The sequence below is a fragment of the Podarcis gaigeae genome (assembly GCF_964106915.1).
Source record: "Podarcis gaigeae genome assembly, chromosome: 9".
In the NCBI taxonomy this organism is placed as follows: Eukaryota; Metazoa; Chordata; class Lepidosauria; order Squamata; family Lacertidae; genus Podarcis; species Podarcis gaigeae.
Genome location: NC_139685.1, coordinates 68,273,198 through 68,295,335, shown reverse-complemented (window position 1 = coordinate 68,295,335; position 22,138 = coordinate 68,273,198). Strand labels below are relative to the sequence as shown.

General features: G+C 44.7%; 1 protein-coding gene across 1 annotated transcript in view; it reads right to left on the bottom strand.

Annotated features, from left to right (window-relative positions):
• Positions 1-22,138, bottom strand: part of ANTXR2 (ANTXR cell adhesion molecule 2) — a 156,823-nt gene that overhangs the window by 117,215 nt on the left and 17,470 nt on the right. The window contains exons 4-7 of the mRNA XM_083756652.1: positions 20,584-20,665; positions 19,911-20,018; positions 18,523-18,591; positions 17,289-17,369 (exon numbers count right to left, since the gene is read on the bottom strand). Coding sequence (XP_083612778.1) covers positions 17,289-17,369; positions 18,523-18,591; positions 19,911-20,018; positions 20,584-20,665 — 340 coding nt within the window. The remainder of the gene's footprint in view (positions 1-17,288; positions 17,370-18,522; positions 18,592-19,910; positions 20,019-20,583; positions 20,666-22,138) is intronic.

Genomic DNA, 22,138 nt, shown 5'->3' with positions numbered 1-22,138 from the left:
ACAAGTTGCGGGGAAGATAGGGAGCCACAGGGGGGCAGGATATTCTGTAGGGGGGGTAGTTGGAAGAAAGGGGCAGAGTAAGCAATATGAACCTCCTTTGCCTATCTGAGTTACAGAGTGGAAAGTGTGTTTCAGAACAACAGACGTTATATTTATTGTATGCCCAATAAGATTTCATCCCCAACACTTGACAGACAGCAACAAAAATGCACAAGCAATGTTAAAATAAAATAAGGTAACAGAAGCCATAATAAAACAATTGCTGGATGAGGCCATCACCGGACAGCAACATCCTCTTACATCGTATTGTGAATCTAAGCACGGTTGTTAACTTCCTTGACAGAACAACGTAGAGAGAGCAAAATAACTGATGTCATCTTTTTTTATTTCCTGTGTTTTGCATCAAATATAGGATCTGCTTTGTCTTTGCAGAGAGCTGACCACCCCCCCCCCTTTTCCAAGAGTTTCTGGACTGCCAACGATAAATGATACCCAAGAAAAGCCTTTTTTATTTTATTTTTTAAAAAAGCTAAAGGACAAAACTGAATGGAGCTTTGAAATCAAGAACTAGCATGAAGGACTGGAATCCTGGATGCAAACCTTGAAGATCAGAGTTCAAATTCCCCACTCAACCTCTGATTTATAACATTTCATTATGGCCTTAAAACCCATTTCCCCCCTCCAGCTTTGCAAAACTTATAGCAGGCTGCACTCGGAAAACTGTTGGGTTACTTCAGGGACCTTGGACAGCAAGCGAAGTTCACAAGCCAATTATAGCTTAGCACATCTAGAAGAAGGCCTAGCAACTATGGCAACCAGATTTGTTTGACAAGGTTTTATCTCACTCAAACATATCCGTTCTTGCAATTTTCGAGTACAGTTCTTCTCCCACGCAACCAAAGATCGAAACCACATTCTTTTGTCTGTCATTTTTACTTTGGCAACAGGATTTGCATTCTTAGTTCCATGTAGCCGGAGAGCACCTCTTCAAATTGAATTGAATTGAAATTGAAATACTTTCTTGTCACTTGTACAACCTGAATACAAAACAAAATAAAAAAAATTCTTCCAGTAGCACCTTAAAGACCAACTAAGTTAGTTCTTGGTATGAGCTTTCGTGTGCATGCACACTTCTTCAGATACACTGAAACAGAAGTCACCAGACCCTTCTATATATACAGGTCCTTTGAGAGATTATTTTTCCAGAGGATTCTCAGAAAATACAACCTTTCAGTAGAGCTGAAAAAGGACCCTGAGGATCATCTAGTCCAACCCCCTGCAATGCAGGAATATGCAGAATGAACCTCCTCTTCCAAGGTGAGGAGATAGTCCAGTTCAAAACTACTGGGGTTAGAAACTCACATATACAGTGGAACCTTGGTTCTCGAATGGCTTAGCTGACAAACAAATCGGCTTCTGAATGCCGAAAACTGGGAAGTAAGTGTTCCAGTTTCCGAACATTTTTTCAGAAGTCGAACGTCCAATGCGGCTGTCGTCTATTATTTCTGGGGCACTGGTGCCAATCGGAAGCCGCGCCTTGGTTTTCAAACGTTTCAGGAGTTGAACGGACTTCTGAAAGACATTAAGTTTGAGAACCAAGGCTCCACTGTACAGTGATACCTCGGGTTATAAACTTAATTCATTCCGGAGGTCTGTTCTTAACCTGGAACTGTTCTTAACCTGAGGTACCACATTAGCTAATGGGGCACTCGCTGCCACCGCGCGATTTCTGTTCTCATCCTGAAGCAAAGTTCTCAACCCGAGGTACTATTTCTGGGTTAGCGGGGTCTGTAACCTGAAGCGTCTCTAACCCATAAAGCTCATAACCAAGCGTTGGAGACCCAGGTATAAATGAACATATCCAGGATGGATTTTTAAATTTATTTTTTTGATCAACACACTCTATACATTGACAATTAGCAAAATATGCTAAGCGTCAATTCGTTTCACAGCATCCTTTGATTTCGCTTAGCCCTAGCACACAGTTCAAAGGATTTTGGCAGCCGCTGCTACCATAAATCATAACTCTCCTGGCATCTGTTCCTCCCGTGAAATGGCAAACAGAGTTCAGGATTCTGGGCAGGCCTTCAGAACAGCTGGATCTCTCCTCCCCCGCCCCCAGAAAGGAAGAAAAAACAAGTTCAAGGGTCAGATTTCAGATCATTTTGATCCAAGGAAAACCATGAACGCAACAAGGCAATTGCTTACTTGTGTAAAAAGAAAGGGCAGCGCTGGAGTTATTCCCAGATTAAAAGCTCTCTATCAATATCCAGCGCGCATGTGGAATACACAGAATGTCACAGCTTTAAAAGCAGTAGGAAGATTTCACTGCTCTTTGCTGCGGATGGTGACGAAGATGATGATGATTAATTAACTGAATTTACATCCCACCCTTTCCTGCTGAAGGAGCCCAGGGTTGCAAGCATATCAGTAATTAATTTAATTTTATAAAGGCCAAAGCATTCTAAAAACAATTACAGTTAGATGCATCTAAAAGGAGTTACAGTTAAAGACATTATTTCATCCAGTATTCCCACGGTGCCAGAAAAAGTATTGTTCTCTCACTCTCTCTCTAACTGCAACCTTCCTGACAGCTAGGCTGCTTAAATCCTGCCAAAGCATGACAGTGCACTGGATGGCAAATGTACAAGTTTTCTAAAAACAAATACGTTTCTTTATTTTTATTTATGAAATCAAATGTATATGCCGTTAGTTGTTAAAACAAAATTAAAGCAGTTTGCCATTATATTCTAGCACAGCAGTCCACGCACAAGACTTAAGGTAAAGGTAAAGGTACCCCTGCCCGTACGGGCCAGTCTTGCCAGACTCTAGAGTTGTGCGCTCATCTCACTCTATAGGCCGGGAGCCAGCGCTGTCCGCAGACACTTCCGGGTCACGTGGCCAGCGTGACAAGCTGCATCTGGCGAGCCAGCGCAGCACACGGAACGCCGTTTACCTTCCCGCTGGTAAGCGGTCCCTATTTATCTACTTGCACCCGGGGGTGCTTTCGAACTGCTAGGTTGGCAGGCGCTGGGACCGAACGACGGGAGCGCACCCCGCCGCGGGGATTTGAACCGTCGACCGTGCAATCGGCAAGTCCTAGGCGCTGAGGTTTTACTTAATGTAAATCTTAGCAAGCCCAGTGTTCGGCCTGCTCTTGCGATGCTTGCCAAATTTGTGCACGCTGGCTGCAAAATTTACCTTGCAGAACCCTGAGTCAATAAAAGAGCAAAACAAAACCACACACACAAATTGCATTAACGGTTTTCTCGCTCCATACTATGATTCAAGGACTGGCAATGTCTTCAAGGGAGTGTGAGGCCAATAATATGCAGATGTGGTTATTTTTTTCCCCCTATTTGTTACTATGAACACCATTATGCAAAATTCCATTGGGTATTAATGGGATAGAAACCAGTCCAAGAAACAGCCGATTAGGATGATTCAGACTTTATATCATTCATTTTTCTTTATATATTGACAGAAACAGCCTTGAGGTTTCTCAGAAGGTCAGAGCGGGTCGTGACAGGAGCAAATGCATCAGGGACGCCGTTCAACTTCTACGAAGCTAAGCAGGTTTGACCCTGGAAGTTGCTTGGATGGGAGCCCTGCTGAGAGCATATAAGCTGCTCTGAGGTTCTCAGAGAAAGAACAGTTTAAAACAAGGTGGGCATGCAACAAAATGTTGCAGCATCTCCTAACAGTATTTCCAGGTTAGCTCATTCCATCCCTCTCCACCTACATTTTTCTTTTCTATCTGACAATCAATTTTCTGCAGATGCTGAGCAGAATCAGTTCTCACTGGACTGTTTGTGGGGGACAAGACAGGGATGGCGGGGCTTCCACTAGGACTTGTTTTGGTACTTTGGCAAACCTCAGGGCTCCCAAAACAGTGTTAGAAACTCAGATATATACAGTGGTACCTCGGGTTACATACGCTTCAGGTTACATACGCTTCAGGTTAAAGACTCCGCTAACCCTGAAATAGTACCTCGGGTTAAGAACTTTGCTTCAGGATGAGAACAGAATCGTGCAGCGGTGACGCGGCGGCAGCGGAAGGCACCATTAGCTAAAGTGGTGCTTCAGGTTAAGAACAGTTTCAAATTAAGAACGGACCTCCGGAACAAATTAAGTTCTTAACCTGAGGTACCACTGTACAAACTAGACACAAAATGCCTCCTTAAACCAAGGTTACAGTCATCAAAACGGAACGTGTAGTTGCCATTTTGGGGTAAGGTGGTTCTAAAGTCTTGTTTCCCCCCCACAAATAATGGCAATGGGGCACCATTCAAAGTCTCCAACGGGGCATCAGCGGCACCAAGGAGAAAATGGATCGCAAATAGGGACGATAAATGAAAGCAGCCGAGATCAGGATAATCCTCAGGGTCTTCTTTGACCTCCTCCGAAACATCTGTAGCCTCAGAGGGGGCCAATACCATCAGAGCTGCTTCCTGAGGTTACGTCAATATAGCGCACTAATGAAGTGGAACAAAAGAGAGGGCGAGAGGAAGACAAAGTCCCACCCAATTATTCACTTAACGAGGAAGCAATCCAGGAGTCACTCAAGGCCCACACGAAAAAACAAACCACAAGGAACAGCAGAAACATCACACTATTGGGTTTGCCAGCTGGCTGGTGCTCTCTCAGCAGTTGTTTTCGCCTGCTGGGTGGGTGCTAGAATTTCTGCTGGTGAAGCCAGAATTTTAAAAAGAGAGCTATTTCTCCCTCCCTTTCTTTCTCTCTTTCTCTTTCTCTTTCTCTCTCTCTCTCTCTCTCTCTCTCTCTGCCCTCCACTCTGCCTGGCTAGTTTCTCAGGGGTTGCTGCAATGCACATTTGAACCACAACTTCTTTCGTTATTGCTGTTTATTCAGCATGCAACCCATGAAGACAGTGCTTCAGAGAGGTCCCCGTTCCCAAGGAGCTTACAATCTAAAACTCAACACAAGGCGAAACAACAAAAATCGACCGGGGAAGAAGGAGCAAAGAGTCTGTGAATTCCCCTGCCATTTTGCACATGGTTTCACTTACCATGTCGTGCAAAGCCGGCCAATAGAACCCGGTTTAGGAAACCACAAAAAAAGAACAATTTAAAAGAGAAGTGTGCTTTAAAGGGAGGGGGAAAGAGGAACTGATAAAGAGCTGGTTTGCAAAAATATGTGACAGTGCAGAGCTAGAACTGTTACAGGTGCCACTCGTTCCACATCTGTACAAAATCAATCATTTAGTGCGGCAGCATCTGCACTTTGGAACTCCCTGCCACTTGACAGCTGGCACTGTATTCTTTTTGGTGGCTTCTAAAAACATTTTTGTTTAGGGCAAGCCAATCCAGATATGTAGAATGCTGGCATGCTTTAATCTGGTTTTAGCTTCTCGCTAATTTTAATTCTATTTTGAACATTTCAAATAGCTGTTTTTTTCATTGACAATGTTCTTGTTTTATTCTTTTTGTAAACAACTTTGATTTTTTAAAAAAGCAGTATATAGATTTTACAAACTAAAAACAATAAAAATAACTTTGCAGAGCTACTTTGCTGTGACAGCTTTTGCAAAAAGACGTTTCTAAGCGGAATAGGGAACTGCAGCCGAGCGGTAAACTGCATGCTTTTATATGCAAAAGGTCTAAGGATCAGCCCCCAACAGGCTAGCAGGCCTTTGCACCTGTTTCATTTTCAATTTGCCAGTCACTTTTTAGGTTTTTAAGGGTGTTTTATGTTTTAACATCGTACACTGCCCTGATAAGTCTGTGATATGAAAGTACAGAATGACAGTCTGATCAGATTGAAAGCTTCATTCCTCAATTTTAGAGCTGGTTGTGTGTGTGTGTGTGTGTGTGTGTGTGTGTGTGTGTTGGCAAAACTCTGAAGACAGACAGGAGAGTTAGCAGGTTTCCTTGCAGGCTGAAATGCTGCCCAGGCAGGAATGATTCCAAGCAGGTTTGACTCTGTATCAATAAGTCTAGAGAGAAGCTCTGTGGAACACAGCTAAGACAGAGGCGTGCCTGGAGGATAAACAAGGAAAGGATACAACCCAGTGCTTAACTGCTGAAATGCTAGAGGGGAGGGGAACTGACACAGGAGCTAAAGCAAGGTGGGGAACATTTGACTCCCCATATATTGTTGGACTCAAACTCCCATCAACTCCAGCTAACATAGCCAATGGTTAGAGACAATGGTAGCTGTGGTCCAACAGAATGCAGAGGGTCACAGATTTCCCACCCCTGGGTTAAAGCGTGCATGGTTGTACAGTGGTACCTCAGTTTTTGAACAGCTTAGTTCATGAACAACTTGGAACCCGAACGCTGCAAAACCAGAAGTAGGTGTTTCAGTTTTCAAACTTTTTTCCGGAAGCAGAACATGCTCCGTGTTGCATCCCCCTGTGTTTCCTGTTGCGCTGCTAATTTGTGTCCCGTCCCCCCATTGTAATTCAAGCCTTCGGTTTCCAATTGCAGTGTTCTGAGGTGATATTTGGAGCTTATATTTGGTGCTTTTGTTTTTGCTATTTATTTTGCGTTTTTTGTTTTGAGGTTTTTTCAGTTAATTGGTTTTTGTGACTGTGTAGATCCCAATTCAGCTACTGATTGATTGATTGATTGATTGATTGTGTGACTGCAGAAATGAATAAAAAGCCCCCCCACCATCCAAACAATGACTATCATCAGTGCAGGCAAAAAATAATAATAATTTTAATTTTTATCATTTACAATGCTGATTTATTTATTTTATAGTATAGTACACTGTTTACTGCTTTCATTTTATGGATCAATGGCCTCATAAGATAGCAAAATTCATGTTAATTTTTTGTTTTAGGGGTTGTTTTTAAAAGTCTGGAACAGATCAATCCATTTTGCATTACTTTCTAAGGGAAAGCGTGCCTTGGTTTTTGAACGCTTTGGTTTTTGAACGGACTTCCAGAATGGATTAAGTTTGAGAACCAAGGTACCATTGTATTTAACTTTGAAGAGGAAGACATTCTGTAAAGGAATGGCAGAGCCAAACCTTGGGAAGCCCTGGCTTTGTGATGGCCTGGGACTTGGGCTCGGACTCGGAACTGGAGGAGTCTCGGTCCGCACAGGATCCTTTGCCTCAGGCAGCATCTGAACCAAGTCTGGGGCCTGATCCTGAAGAGTCCCAGTCTGTACAGGTTTCCCTGCAACAAGCACCAGCTGAGCCGAGTCAGGGGCCTGAGCCTGCCCTGGCTCCAGATGCAGGGGTTACCTCGTTGCCTCCAGCTGGGCCATCACTTACAGCTGCTCCACTACTGGTTGGGTCAGGGGAGGCTGAGGCGGCCCCTGGATCTAGTAACCCACTGATGTCTCCCAAGCTGCAGAGACTAAGGTTTGAGAGAAGGAGAGACCTGAGTACTCGCAGGAGGAGTGCTCGCCTTTGGGCGAGACAGGGAAGTGAGTCACCGGGGGATCAGGACCAGCCGTTACCCCATCAGAGATAAAAGGCTGTCAGATCCTGGCTCAGGTTGCAGGAGCAACATTGCTGTATGCTAGATTCTGTACCTGTCCTTGCCTGGTTTCCTGCCTTGGCCCTGTTGGACTCACTCCTCATGGAATCCTTGGATTCGGGACCGGACCTGGACCATGTTGCTCGGGTTGACCCCTGGGCCCAGCACAGGCTTTAGCTAAGATTCCTGGATTGCAGGGAGCTGGACTCAATGACCCTCGGGATCCTTTCCAATTCTATGATCCTCTATGAAGCTTGGAAGAATCTTGGTGAAGTGGAAGCAGACGAGACTGGGATAAGGAGTGTGGAACAGAGTGGGAAATGTTTATTGCCTATCTACAAAAGCATTTTTAGGTAGTTAATAGTGGCAGGTCTTTTAAAAAAACCACTTGTAATATTAAGAAAAATGTTTAAATTTGGAGATAATTAAAGATAAGGAAATTATTGACATGTATAAATTAAGATAATATAAAAGAAGCAGGCGAGGGAATGGAGGGGTGTCGAGGGATCTGAGTAATCCTAAAGCATGGATTTAATATTGTGCGAAAATGTTTTATTTTCTATTTTTTATTTGTTGTGGTTTATTCTTTTATACTTATGTGATGATAATGCTTAATTGTGAAAATATTTTTTTTAAAAAAAGAGAGTGGGGAACGGAGGCTGAAAGAGATGCTCTGGAGTTTGTAGTTTGTTAAAAGCATTTACTGTATCAGTTACGTAATGCAACCAATAGCAGTTTAGTGGTATCTGACGAGTCAAATTGAAATCATAAGGCAAACCGTGCAGAGGGAAGCAGAGGAAGGGGTGGGGAGGGAGAGAACCTGGGACCTTATCAGTTAAGTTGCTGCTTAGGGAGCAGCCCTCTGTGCACCAGGACATTATACGATTTGTAATATGTCAGGGGATGTCAAATTAAGCCCTGTGCGGCAGTGAAGGATAGGAGGATGGAGAAATATTCCCCTTCCAGGCCATTGAGCCCCTTTAACAACTCCACACAGCCATTCACCCCCTCACCTCCCCAGTAGCTCTCTGCTCCTCTCGCATTTCAGCTGCATGAGCAGAAACCTCTTAACATGTTTGTTCTAAATCTCACAGCAAGTGCGGCTCGAGCGCTGGGCTATCCGTGTGGATTAGAGGAGAGAGTGATATAATCAGAATAATTTTCCTCCATGCTCACTTCATGCCTCCCTTCCTTCTCCTCCAAACTTCTTCTTCTTCTTCCACTTAAGCGTTTAATGACTCGCTTCCTGGCTGCCCTAGCACACAAAGCCAAGCATATTTCTTCCTCTTGCAGGAAATGTTCCTATTAAGGAGGTTTGTAATTGGTAATCAGATGCTCCCTGTAAATGGATTCTGTTCTTGCAAAGGAAAAAAGGCGGAGCACGGGGCCAGGCTTCAGATACACGGCGGCTGGCTGGCACTTCTCTTTTCTAGCCTCTTGCAAAGGAAACGGAAAAACCCCCTCTGTGTTTTCTGCTTAGTTGCACCCAGAGCAGGTGATTGTACAAAACAGCAGGGCAGGAAAGTTTTGACACAGCATGGAGAGCAACGTGGAGCAAACCTCCTGCTGGCTGTTCACCTCTATCGCTCTTGAAACAGCAAAGGTTGCACTGGAACAAGAGCCTTGACTTCTCCATGCCTCTCTCCACACTCAACATAGGAACATAAGAACAAAGGCCAATCTAGTCAAAGCTCCTGGTCTCATAGCGGTCAATGGGAAGCCCATGAGATGGGCCTGAGTGCGAAAGCACTCTTCCCCAGCCATGACTCTCAACAACTGGTATTCAGAGGCATACTGTATTCGAAAGTGCAGGCAAACATAGCCGTCATGGCTAATAGTTCATAGCAGCTTTTTCCCTTTGTATGATTCTCTTTTAAAAGCATTCCAAGCAGTGTTCAAAATTGGCCAGACACATTTTCCACTAGAGCTGGACCATAAAGAAGGCTGATTGCCGAAGAATGGATGCTTTTGAATTATGGTGCTGGAGGAGACTCTTGAGAGTCCCATGGACTGCAAGAAGATCAAACCGATCCATTCTTAAGGAAATCAGCCCTGAGTGCTCACTGGAAGGACAGATCCTGAAGCTGAGGCTCCAATACTTTGGCCACCTCCTGAGAAGAGAGGACTCCTTGGAAAAGACCTTGATGTTGGGAAAGATGGAGGGCACAAGGAGAAGGGGATGACAGAGGACGAGATGGTTGGATAGTGTTCTCGAAGCTACCAGCATGAGTTTGACCAAACTGCAGGAGGCAGTGGAGGACAGGAGTGCCTGGTGTGCTCTGGTCCATGGGTCACGAAGAGTCGGACACGACTAAACGACTAAACAACAACAACAGTCAGCCACTTGGGACCGAGAGAAGTTTCCCGGGTGCCAGGATAGTGCCTAATGTCTCCACCATCTGGAGGTGTGTGCCTGGGGGATCCTCGGACCTTTGCTGTTTTCACACACATCCTGTAGAATTCTGTCTGTGATACAGTCCTACCTCATGTTACGTTTGCTTCATGTTACGTTCTTTCAGGTTATGTCCCGTGGTGACCCGGAAGTACTGGCAAGGGTTACTTCCGAGTTTCACGGCTTGCGCATGCACAGAAGTGCTAAATCGCGCTTGCGCACAAGCACCAAATCGCGCACCTGCACAGATACGGCACTTCAGGTTGTGTTCTTTTAATGTTGCGAATGGGTCTCTGGAATGCATCCCATTCACAACCAGAGGTACCACTGTATTTTATCTGCACACTCCGAACAAATTTCAGGAACCCAAAAATTGCATTGAAAAATCTTACTTTTGTGACATCTGGCCCCGAAATGGCAACTAGGCATTCTGCTTTGGGCGACTGTAACCCTGGTTCAAGGAGCCATTTGGTGCCTAACTTAGATATCTGAGTTTCTAACACTGCGTCCAAGTTGGTGGCTATCACAACCTCTTGTGAGAGGAAATTCCATAGTTTTAACTGTGCACTGTGTGAACAAGTGCTTTCTTTTGCCTGTCCTGAATTGTCCACTATTCAGCCTCTTTGGATGGTCCCAGGTTCTGGTATATGATGAGAGAGGAATAAAAATGATACTTCGAGGAGAGAGCTGAGCTGCTTGTACAGAAGCATCAAAATGACGAACACACCAGCCCACAGCAAGGCGACTTCCTGTGATTGCTCTCCTACCTAGTAACAGGATGTGTGCAGATACCACAAATGCAGAGAGCTGAACTGCTTCAAAACACACACACACACACACAGACGCACAAGCCACGCTGAAGCCACTTTCCCCATGATGCTCTCCCACAATAAAGCAAGATCTGGATGGAGCTGAGCACATAGACCAGACTCAGCTTTCTTTGCCTTAGTCCTTAGACCACAGCAACACCAGACAAGATAACAAAATTTAAAGCAGATAATACAATTGACATAAACTTTTTTTTAAAAAAAAAAACAACAACTAAAAGGTAAAGGAGTCGTGACCGACTCTGGGGTTGCGGTGCTCATCTCGCTTTATTGGCCGAGGGAGCCGGCATACAGCTTCCGGGTCATGTGGCCAGCATAACTAAGCTGCTTCTGGTGAACCAGAGCAGTGCACGGAAACACTGTTTACCTTCCCGCCGGAGCGGTACCTATTTATCTACTTGCATTTTGACATGCTTTTGAACTGCTAGGTTGGCAGGAGCTGGGACTGAGGAATGGGAGCTCACCCCGTCACGGGGATTTGAACCACCGACCTTCTGATTGGCAAGTCCTAGGCTCTGTGGTTTAACCCACAGCACCACCCGCGTCCCTTAAAAAAAAACAAAAAACTGCTCACTATCTAAAACTTGTAACTAGTAAAATTGCATATAAAAATGTATACAGGAGGAGAAATTCTCACTAAAATGCAGTTGAATTTTCAGCAGAATTTTTTTTGGGGGGTAGGGAGAGAAATCACAAACTGATGTGGAAATGTGGAAAAATGAACTTAAGACTGGAGAAGCGTGAAACTGAGAAAAACCAAAATCGGCATATCTAGCCATTTCTTCTGATGGCAAAGCAACACACCCAGCTCAAGGAATGTGCGGCTGACAAGGGTGAAGACCCAAGAGATTCCCTGTGGTGATGCCATAAAGGAAAATTTTCTAGAGATGTTTTATAGATGGAACATAAAAAAGGTAAAGGTACCCCTGCCTGTATGGGCCAGTCTTGACAGACTCTTGGGTTGTGCGCCCATCTCACTTAAGAGGCCAGGGGCCAGCGCTGTCCGGAGACACTTCCGGGTCACGTGGCCAGCGTGACATCGCTGCTCTGGCAAGCCAGAACCGCACACGGAAACGCCGTTTACCTTCCCGCTGGTAAGCGGTCCCTATTTATCTACTTGCACCCGGAGGTGCTTTCGAACTGCTAGGATGGAACATAACACCTAGCAAAATATTCAAAATGTATAAAACAAAATCCAAAATGTGTTGGAGGTGTAATCAAGCAGAGGGGACACTGCTACACATGTGTTGGACCTGTAATAAAATTAAGAGCTTCTGGGATATGGTATATGAAGAGCTGAAGAAAATATTTATACAAACCTTTATAATAAATTAAAAAACCCAGAAGCTTTTCTGCTGGGCATATTAGACTCCAACATTGCAAGTGTAAATAACAGAATATTCCTGTATGCATCATCAGCAACAAGAATCTTAACTGCAAAAAAATGGAAAAAAGAGATAGTACCAACAAACAAAAAAAGAGTGGCAAGAGAAATTATTTGATTACCTTGAATTGGCCAAAATGACGGATACAATTAGGGGTCAATCTAAACAAAAAATCCAAAAAGAATGGGGAAAATATAGAGATTACCTAAAAAAGCAGTGTCCTGAAATCAAAACCTGGACTTGCTTTGAGTAATTTCCGCAAAACGAAATATAGTGTAAAAGTATAAAACATAGAGGAAAAGTAGGGAAAAGGAAAGGAGAAAGAAACAGTTTACCAAATATGACCCGCGTTGAGGATGAAGGAAGCCAATTAGAAAAGAATAAGAATTGAAATACAGTACCCAACAAAAAAATTATAATTTAGGCAGAATATTTGGACTAGTTGATATGTATTTGTATAATTTGGAACATTCAATTGATTGGATTGTTAAAATGGGAAACTTAATAACAATGATTTTTTTAAAAAGAATTGAAATATGGATATACGTTTATTATTTGTTTTGTATCTGTATTTTTTTTTTAAGGTCTGTTCATTGTGTGTGTTTGTGTTGTAATAACAAGCTAATAAAAAGCATACATATACAGTGGTACCTCGGGTTAAGAACTTAATTCGTTCCAGAGGTCGAAGTACCTGAGATACCACTTTAGCTAATGGGGTCTTTTGCTGCCGCCATGGCACCGTGATTTCTGTTCTAATCCTGAAGCAAAGTTCTTAACCTGAGGTACTATTTCTGGGTTACCGGAGTCTGTAACCTGAAGTGTCTCTAACCTGAAGCGTCTGTAACCCGAGGTACCACTGTACATATACATATACATTCCCTATGGAGATACTTCACCTGCATGTGCACAGAGTTGCAGCTATGGGATAGGGGAGATCATCCCACATGTTTTGCATAACTTATTTGGCTTTTCCTAGTCCTGGCAGCTAAGAAATGCCCAGGGCCGCAAGCCCTGCTCTTCCACCACCCAGCTTGAAATCCAACTCACATTTCATGCTTCATGGAGAGTCTTCTCTCAAAACAAACATATTGCAAAACACACACAAAACGCCCAACCACTACTGTTTGGCCTTTGCCTCTATTCATGAAAAAGCCATGCAAAAAAAAAAAAAAGTTTTTGAATTGCATTCTTCCTCCGAGCAGCTCACAAGGTCTCCACATCGTTTCTCCTCCACCACCCAGGACAATTATTATCTTTCTGCCTAACGAGATTTGTGGCCAAACAGGGATTTGAACCCAAATCAGCTGAGTCAAAGCCCAGCATTCTGCCCAGGGCACCACACTGGCTGTGCTCATTTTGATGCATCCTAAAAATGAGAATAGATTGCAGCCTCCCACAATTCATGCTCATGATATGCATCTGATATACATGCAATTCCTACACTTCTCTTCTAGGCTAAGCAGGTTGCTTCCAAAGAACATTTTTTAGAAGGGCATAGTATCTGCAATGAAAGATGGCTCTGCAGGAGTGCAAGGGAAATTCATACACGCATGAGCCCTGAATTTTCACATTGCCAGAGCATTTATTCCGCTTGCTCAGGAAGCCATACTTCCAGATAATTATCAGCCAAACTAGATCAGTAAACCATTACTGATCGGATAACTAAGTTGCCTTCAGCGTTTCTTCTTAAGCCACTAGACTTCCCTCTCGGACTGATGGATTCTGACAAGCCTTTCGTTCATTTAGATGCTTTGCAAAGTTGGGAGACGTTAACAGCGCCAGAAAAGCTTGCAAAAGTTCACTGGAAGGCTTATAGCGGAAGAGGATTGCACACAGATCTCGTACGTTGTTTAACTTTACACAATTCCCAGAGGAGCAGCCCTGTTAGGCTGTCGCAGCCGAAACAAACAAGAGGCTTGCGACACTTTAAAAGGCTAACAAATGCATGATGGCATAAGCTTTTGCAGAGCGCAGCCCCGCTTCCTCTGGCGCATAAAGTGTTATCCTCAGTTACTCGTTTATATGTGCATGGCTTGAGGGGAATGGGGGATTGCAAACAGTGAGGTCAGGGGGGAAGTGAAGCAGAGAATACGCAGAACAGCAGCCACAGTAGTTAGTGATAACACAGAAATTCTGGCTGTCTATATGCTAATTAACACATATAGTGTGATTATAGGAGGGGGGGGGGAACCCACTAAAACTTTGTCCCAGTTCTTTTTTTATTTGCAAGCCAAATCCTATGCATATCATCTCAGAAGTAAGTCATAAGAAGAAAAGAAAAGCAATAAGACTGAATCAGGTAAGTGCTGGAGATCCAAAGAGGTTGCATATGCGGAGGACTTGTAAAAGGGTAAAAGTGTATTGGGAAATGATCCATAACGAATTAAGAAAAATGTTTAAAAGTACTTTCCCAAGAAAAACCAGAGTCCTTTCTGTTGGGGAGAATTCAGACTGAAATTCCCAAGTGTCAAAAAAGGTTATTTATGTATGCCACTACTGCGGCCAGTAGGGACGCGGGTGGTGCTGTAGGTTAAACCACAGAGCCTAGGACTTGCCGATCAGAAGGTTGGTGGTTCAAATCCCCGTGATGGGGTGAGCTCCTGTTGCTTGGTCCCTGCTCCTGCCAACCTAGCAGTTCGAAAGCACATCAAAACGCAAGTAAATAGATACTGCTCCGGCGGGAAGGTAAACAGCGTTTCCGTGCGCTGCTCTGGTTTGCCAGAAGTGGCTTAGTCATGCTGGCCACATGACCCGGAAGCTGAACGCTGGCTCCCTTGGCCAGTAAAGCGAGATGAGCGCCGCAACCCCAGAGTCGGTCATGACTGGACCTAATGGTAAAGGGTCCCTTTACCTTTATATATACAAATATCTACAGGCTAACAAACCTTTCTCTCTCTCTCTCTCTCTCTGACCACACTCTTATACACCACCACACTTACTGCTGGACAGGTTTCCCTTTTAATCAGAGGACAGCCAATCAACTGACAGCACATCTTTCTGACTCAGCACTTCCATAGAAAGTATTGCTGACTGATTGCATCAGCTAGCAAACTCAAGCCTGCAGACTTACTATCTCACACAGCATTCTGTGAATCCCGACACCCTGTTCTCACAGTGGCCTGCCGGGAGCCCAGAAGCAAGACCACCATACAAGAAGGCTCCCCTCACTTGCAATTTATGACAATGGGTATTCAGAGGCATACTGTCTCCAAAGCAGAGGCAGAGAACAGCACCAGATCCAACTATTGGCTCATATTTGGGTGGGAACGGATTTGTTTTCATGTATTGACTGACTGGTCAAACGTGAACTCCCAGACCACTTCGACTGCAGCTTCAGAGATCTTCAACCCCCAATGACTAGCAGAAGCCAAATACAATCTACTGAATAAACATATGCAAAGGTTGCTTATACAGTCATTATTTCTTATACAATCCATTCCAGAAGTCCATTTGGCTCCCAAAACCGTTCGAAAACCAAGGTGTGGCTTCCAATTGGCTGCAGGAGCTTCCGCACTCAAGCAGAAGCAGCTTCTGAAAAACATTTGGAAACTGGAACAGTCACTTCCGGGTTTTTGGCATTCAGGAACCAAAATGTACAAGTACCAAGGTGTTCGAGAACCAAGGTACGACTGTACTTTGCATAACCTTACATTTGTTGCAGAAGCTTTTCTACCAAAAGCTGAAATTCTCAGGCTAGTTTCTAACTTCCTTGTAAATTCCATGAAGTTGTACAGACAATCAAGCCCTGTTTAGAGAAATCTAGCTCTCAAACACTGAAGAACAATGGCCTCAGCTTTAAAATGCATTGCAGTTCCTTTGCACTGAAATGAATGGATTGGAGTAACATATTGGCAATGTAGTTTACACCATGAATTGTGTAAGTTACATCATTTCACCACAAACAGCGAGACAAATAACGTAGTTCTTGATGGAAGGCATAATGCAGTGGAATTGAAACAGTGCTGCATAAGACGAATACGGAACAGAATGAAAAAGCCAGGCCTTCTTGCATCCCGACAACCAAGCAATAGTTTGTGGTTGCTACCAGCTGAGTCTATTCCAATGCTTCTATGCTGCATCCCACAACATTAGTGTAATTGCAGAGTTGGAAGGGACCTAGTCCTACCCTATGCAATGCAGGAATCTCAGCACACGGTCCCCCATCCAGTTTGAAACCGGACCAGATCCTGCTTAGCTTTGCAAAGGTGCTAGCTGTCAGGAGACTGCCATCGAAACAGGGGAGGGAGGCAGGGACGCCGTTGAGATACAGGGAGCCGCAGAAACCTCTGAGGAGCAGTTCCTCGTCCAGCGGTGGGAAAAGCCACACTTCCAGTGGAGAAGAGAGGGAAGGGCCCAGCCAAGCGAGGAGAGGGCTCAAAGATGCTGCTGAGAGCCCAAGCGCCTCACCTAGCCCGGTTGGCCAGGAGGCACACACGCCACTTACATCACCCAGTTTGCACAGAAGGGTGAAGCCCAAGGAGGGGAGGTGGAGGTTTGGGGTGTCTAAGTTCTTATGTTGGGGGGGGGGGGAACCGGAAGGTGCCACTCCTGGATTCTGCAAGTGACTAAGACAGACATGAACCCTGTGCATCTGCACTGTAAATAGTTTGCACAATAAAACCTGTAAAAGACAGGCCGGAGTCCTGCCTGGTTACTCACGAGCAACCACCACCCAGCATCTGACACTAGCACTTTGATTGCTGCCTGTGTAAGATAAAAAGGAGGAGATCTCTCATATTCATCCTGGATTATGCAACAGACAGAAGCAGCAAGTTTCAATGGCATGGCAATCCTTTTTTTCTTCCCTCCCAACTTGGGCAAAATGAAATTCTCACACTGGACTGTGGAGCCATAGTTCAGCTATCCATCGAGAGAGAAATACTCCTCTCTATTCAGTCTGGGGCCTTATGTGGTACCTAGCAGGTCCTAGATCAGGGATAGTTGACGTGTATTGCTGAACTTCAAATCCCTGGCTACCCCAGCCGCTGTGGTCAATGTTTAGGGAGAATGGGGAGTGTTAGTCCAAAAACATCTGGAAGGATGCGGTTTAGCCATCCCTGCCTGAGAGATCAGATCTGTGGAAGCCACATCAATCTGCAATGAAGCACTCAGGCTAGAGAAAGCTCAGGCAGCTTAATATTTCGTATGAAAGACGATGCCACAAAAGTAAATAAGATTTCACCACCTTTACATGAAAAATTAAGGCAATATGTGCTTTCCAGCATACTTACAGAATTAATTATCCCCCGGAGGGCTTGGAATCCTTCCTTGACTGGGAAGACTTGCTCCTTAAAACCAGCTATCCTTTCAAGCTAAGGAAGTAAGGACAAATGCATTGGCAAAAAATACGAAAAGCTGAACCAGCCTTTGAAAAACAACCATCACAGACCAGTATCCTGGTTTCACAGTGGCCAACCAGATGTTCACGGTAACTGATATTCAGAGGCCTACTGCCTGCAATAGTGAAGGGAGAATGTAGCCAACACTGGGTTAGACTGGCCAATGGCCTGGCTCATTGTAACAGGGGTGGATAACCTGGGGCTCTCCAGCTGTTGCTGGACTATGATTCTCACCATCCCTGGCCATCAACCAGGCTGGCTCAGACTCTGCGGGCTGTAGTCTATCACCATCTTTTAGACGGCCAAAAGTTCCCCACCCCTGCAGCAGATGGTAGCTTCAGACTTGGCCTCTACATGCAGCAGAATGAGGAGGTGACAGAATGGGCCGTACCAAACTGCAGGAGGGGGATCACGGTTTTGAATGCTTTCCTACATGCAAGATTCACTGCAAACACAAACTGCTTTGTGATATCTACATCTACATCATCTACATCATCTACATCATCTACATCTACATCTGTAGCTGTAGCTGTAGTTGTATCTACCATAGAATTGTAGAGTTGTGTCCTGCCTCCAAGGGAGGTCCCTGGGCAGCAGCAGAAGAACAGGCCTTTTCTGTTGCAGCTCCTCGTAGAATCATAGAGTTGGAAGGGACCACAAGGGTTATCTAGTCCAACCCCCCACGATGCAGGAATCTTTTGCCCATTGTGGGGCTTGAACCCATGACCCTGAGATTAAGAGCTTCATGCTCTCCCTACAGCAATAAACCATAAAACCATACAATAAAATCCATCTACACAAGTTAAAAACAGACATCAATTAACCATTGTGGAGGGATGCATTTCTTAATTGCCTACATAGGCCTGGATGAAATAGGAAGGTTTTCGGCAGGCATTAAAAAACTGACACAGGGGCATGTGTGTTTTAACATGGTGGGGGGTGGAGGGACAATTCAAAAGAGGTATGTCCTACTGACAACCTAAGGATTTTGCACCTTCATTCTGCTGCATATACAGGGCAGGTCTCCTAGAAGCTGTATCCAATACCAAGGAAGTGCGAAAATCTTCAAACATTGCCAGCAACCTGTTTATCGTCTCAACACGGTGTCCTGTAATATAGCCCCTACCTGGTCTTGGTCAAAATCAAGGACTCCGACGCAGTAGACTCTTGCTCCCATATCCCTGGCAAGCTCTGCCTTGAATGGAAATAAATCAATAAAAGTTTTATGCATTTGCTAGAATATAACAAAGGGACGCAGGTGGCACTGTGGGTTAAACCACAGAGCCTAGGACCTGCCAATCAGAAGGTCGGCAGTTCGAATCCCTGCGACAGGGTGAGCTCCCACTGTTCAGTCCCAGCTCCTGCCAACCTAGCAGTTCGAAAGCACAAAGTGCAAGTAGATAAATAGGTACTACTCCAGTGGGAAGGTAAACGACATTTCCGTGTGCTGCTCTGGTTCGCCAGAAGCGGCTTAGTCATGCTGGCCACATGACCCGGAAGCTGTCTGCGGACAAACGCCGGCTCCCTCGGCCAATAAAGCGAGATGAGCGTCGCAACCCCAGAATCGGTCACGACTGGACCTAATGGTCAAGGGTCCTTAGAATATAACAAGGTCCTGGTCTGACGGTATTGGCTACCAATTCATTTCTGGGCCCAATTCAAAGTGCTGGTTTTGACCTATAAAGCATTAAACAGCTCAGAACTGCAATACCTCTCCCCATACGATCGTACCCAGATCCTGAGATCATCTTCTGAGGCCCTTCTTCATGTGCCTGTTCCACAAGAAGTTCAGAGGGTGGCAACACAAGAACAGTCCTTTTCAGCTCCCCATTGGTGCAATGCTCTCCCCAGGGAGACTTGCCTGGCACCTTCATTATACACCTTTAGGTGCCAGGCAAAAACGTTCCTCTTTAACGAGGCCTTTGATTGATCCAATGCCCTTTTAAAATGTGTTGGGGAGGGGGGTTATGGGGTTGCTTTTGTTTCCATTTTGATTATGGCTTTGGTGATTTTTATCTTGTGATTTTATCTTGTGAACCGCCTTGAGATCTGTGGGTACAGGGTATAGGGACGTGGGAAATGCTGTGGTCTAAACCACTGAGCCTCTTGGGCTTGCCGATCAGAAGGTCAGCAGTTTGAATCCCCATGACGGGGTGAGCTCCCGTTGCTCTGTCCTAGCTCCTGCCAACCTAGCAGTTTGAAAGCAGGCCAGTGCAAGTAGATAAACAGGCACCGCTACAGCGGGAAGGTAAACGGCGTTTCAGTGCGCTCTGGTTTCCATTGCACCAGAAGCGGTTTAGTCATGCTGGCCACATGACCCGGGAAGCTGTCTGTGGACAAACGGCGGCTCCCTCGGCCTGAAGCAAGATAAACACCGCAACCCCATAGTTGCCTCTGACTGGACTTATCCGTCCAGGGGTACTTTAACTTTTCCTTTACAAATTTAATAAATAATAATAACAACAACAACACCACACAGGCAAGCAGGAGGCACAGTTTCAATTCAAAACTCACCTCTTTTTCTGCATATTGCGGTATATACCCTTGCAATTGTCCATCCGTCAGAGCGATGATGATGCTGTTTGACTTCAAGGCTCCTACCTCCTTGATCTGCTTATTTGCCTGAAAAACAAAAAATGTGTGCTTATCACTGTCATTGGGGGGCTGAGAACTGGCACAAGAGGAATATAGCCATTTCAGATAAGGCTGCTGAAATTATTAACAGTTATAATAACTATGAGGCCAAGTTAGACAAAGTCTATTCAGGAATCTTTTGCTCAACGTGGGGCTTGAATCCACAACCCTTGCTTGGCTGGGTTTTTTGAGGGGTTGTTTGTTCTATAGAACCAGGAGGAGGGGAAGCAACTGGATTGGGACCATGGGGGAAGAGAGCTTCGCCCCATTGCCCCTGCTATGGTTCTGATCTAATCCACCCTCCTGCTTTTAAAAAAAGTCACACAAGAACTAAATATGTAACTAATTCCATGTCACAATTGACCCAAGAAGGGCAAGATACTTTGAACAGCAACAAATCATAGAATTATTGTTTGTAGAGTTGGAATGCAATGGAGGACTCATTTGCCCAACGTGGGACTCAAACTCATGACCTTAGATTAAGAGTCTCATACTCTACCCACTAAGCCATGAGCCACTATATCATTTAACAGAGAGGGGAAGGAAAACCTACTTCTTTTATTCCTTCATGTATGTACGTTTCACCTCCTGGCTTAACATTACTCAGCTCTTCAAGGCCTCTCTGAATTTCATTCCTGAAAATGAAGAAGAAAGCAAAAGATTATTAAACATTGTATTGAAAATATCGCTGAATCCTTCAAGCATTCCTGATCCCATCTGCAAAGATCTTAAGAAGAGAAGAAGAGTTCTGCTAGATCAATCCAAAGGCCCACTTAGTCCATCACTCTGTTCTCACAGTAGTGACCAACCAAGATACAAAGCTTGCAAGCATAACCTGGGTGCAACAACCCTCCCAACACTTGTGATTCCCAAAAACTTGTATTCAGAGACTTACTGTCTCCAATGGTGGAGATGCAACATAAGGTCAACCTTTGGTACCAGCCATGATGGCTACCATCAATTCAATGAGATACAGTGGTACCTCGGTTTAAGAACAGACCTGCTTACCAATGATTCGGGTTATGAACTTTCGCAAAACCAGAACTTTACCTCGGTCTAAGAACGGAAACCAAATGGTGGAAGGGCACTGGCAGTGGGAGGCCTCATTAGGGAAAGCATACCTTGGTTTAAGAATGGTTTCAGTTTAAGAACGGATTAAGTTCGTAAACTGAGGTACCACTAGACACTGAAAACACCTGCATAAAATAGGGTTGGGCGTCATATTGATATCTTGTCTAAAACTGGCTTGAAGTCCATATTGTGTTATCAGTTTCATAATTTCTGACGTGGCAATATATCCCAAAACATGGTGTGTGATATACAGTGGTACCTTGGGTTAAGTACTTAATTCGTTCCGGAGGTCTGTTCTTAACCTGAAACTGTTCTTAACCTGAAGCACCACTTTAGCTAATGGGGCCTCCTGCTGCCGCCGGAGCACAATTTCTGTTCTCATCCCGAAGCAAAGTTCTTAACCTGTGGTAATATTTCTGGGTTAGCGGAGTCTGTAACCTGAAGCGTATGTAACCTGAAGTGTATGTAACCTGAGGTACCACTGTATCATCTCTCACCAACATCTCTCACGATGTTGAAAACCAGGCATCACCCAGCCCTAGCATAAAGTGGACCCCCAAATCCAAATTTTGTAAGCAGAAATATATTGCCCATAAAAAGGCAACGCTGGAAAAATACCTGATAGCAGGCATTCACAACTGCCTCTTTTTATGCACAGTTCGATTGAATCTTATGCGCGTTTAATTTGTGTGATTTCAGCCTTGCGTGGTTGAAAGCCGGATGGTTGAAATTGTGCAAGTTAAATGCATGCAAGGTTTTCCTGGTGCAAAAAGAGCTTTCAAGCTCTCTGTCTTGTTTAACAGGCAAGGCTTGCTCAACCCACCAGCTCCAAGATGCTCTGGGATGCTCAGGCAGGGATGGTTCCAAGGGTTAGAGTATATAGGTTTTCATGTATATGCAGAACCCTTGGAACCAAACACCCACATTTGCAAATGCCGATTTTTTGAGGCACCCTTGATCCCTTTCCCGCTCCTCACCCATAAAAAGCCTTAAGCCAAAATCTAAAAGGTAAGATTGGGAAAACTTGCACAAAGCAA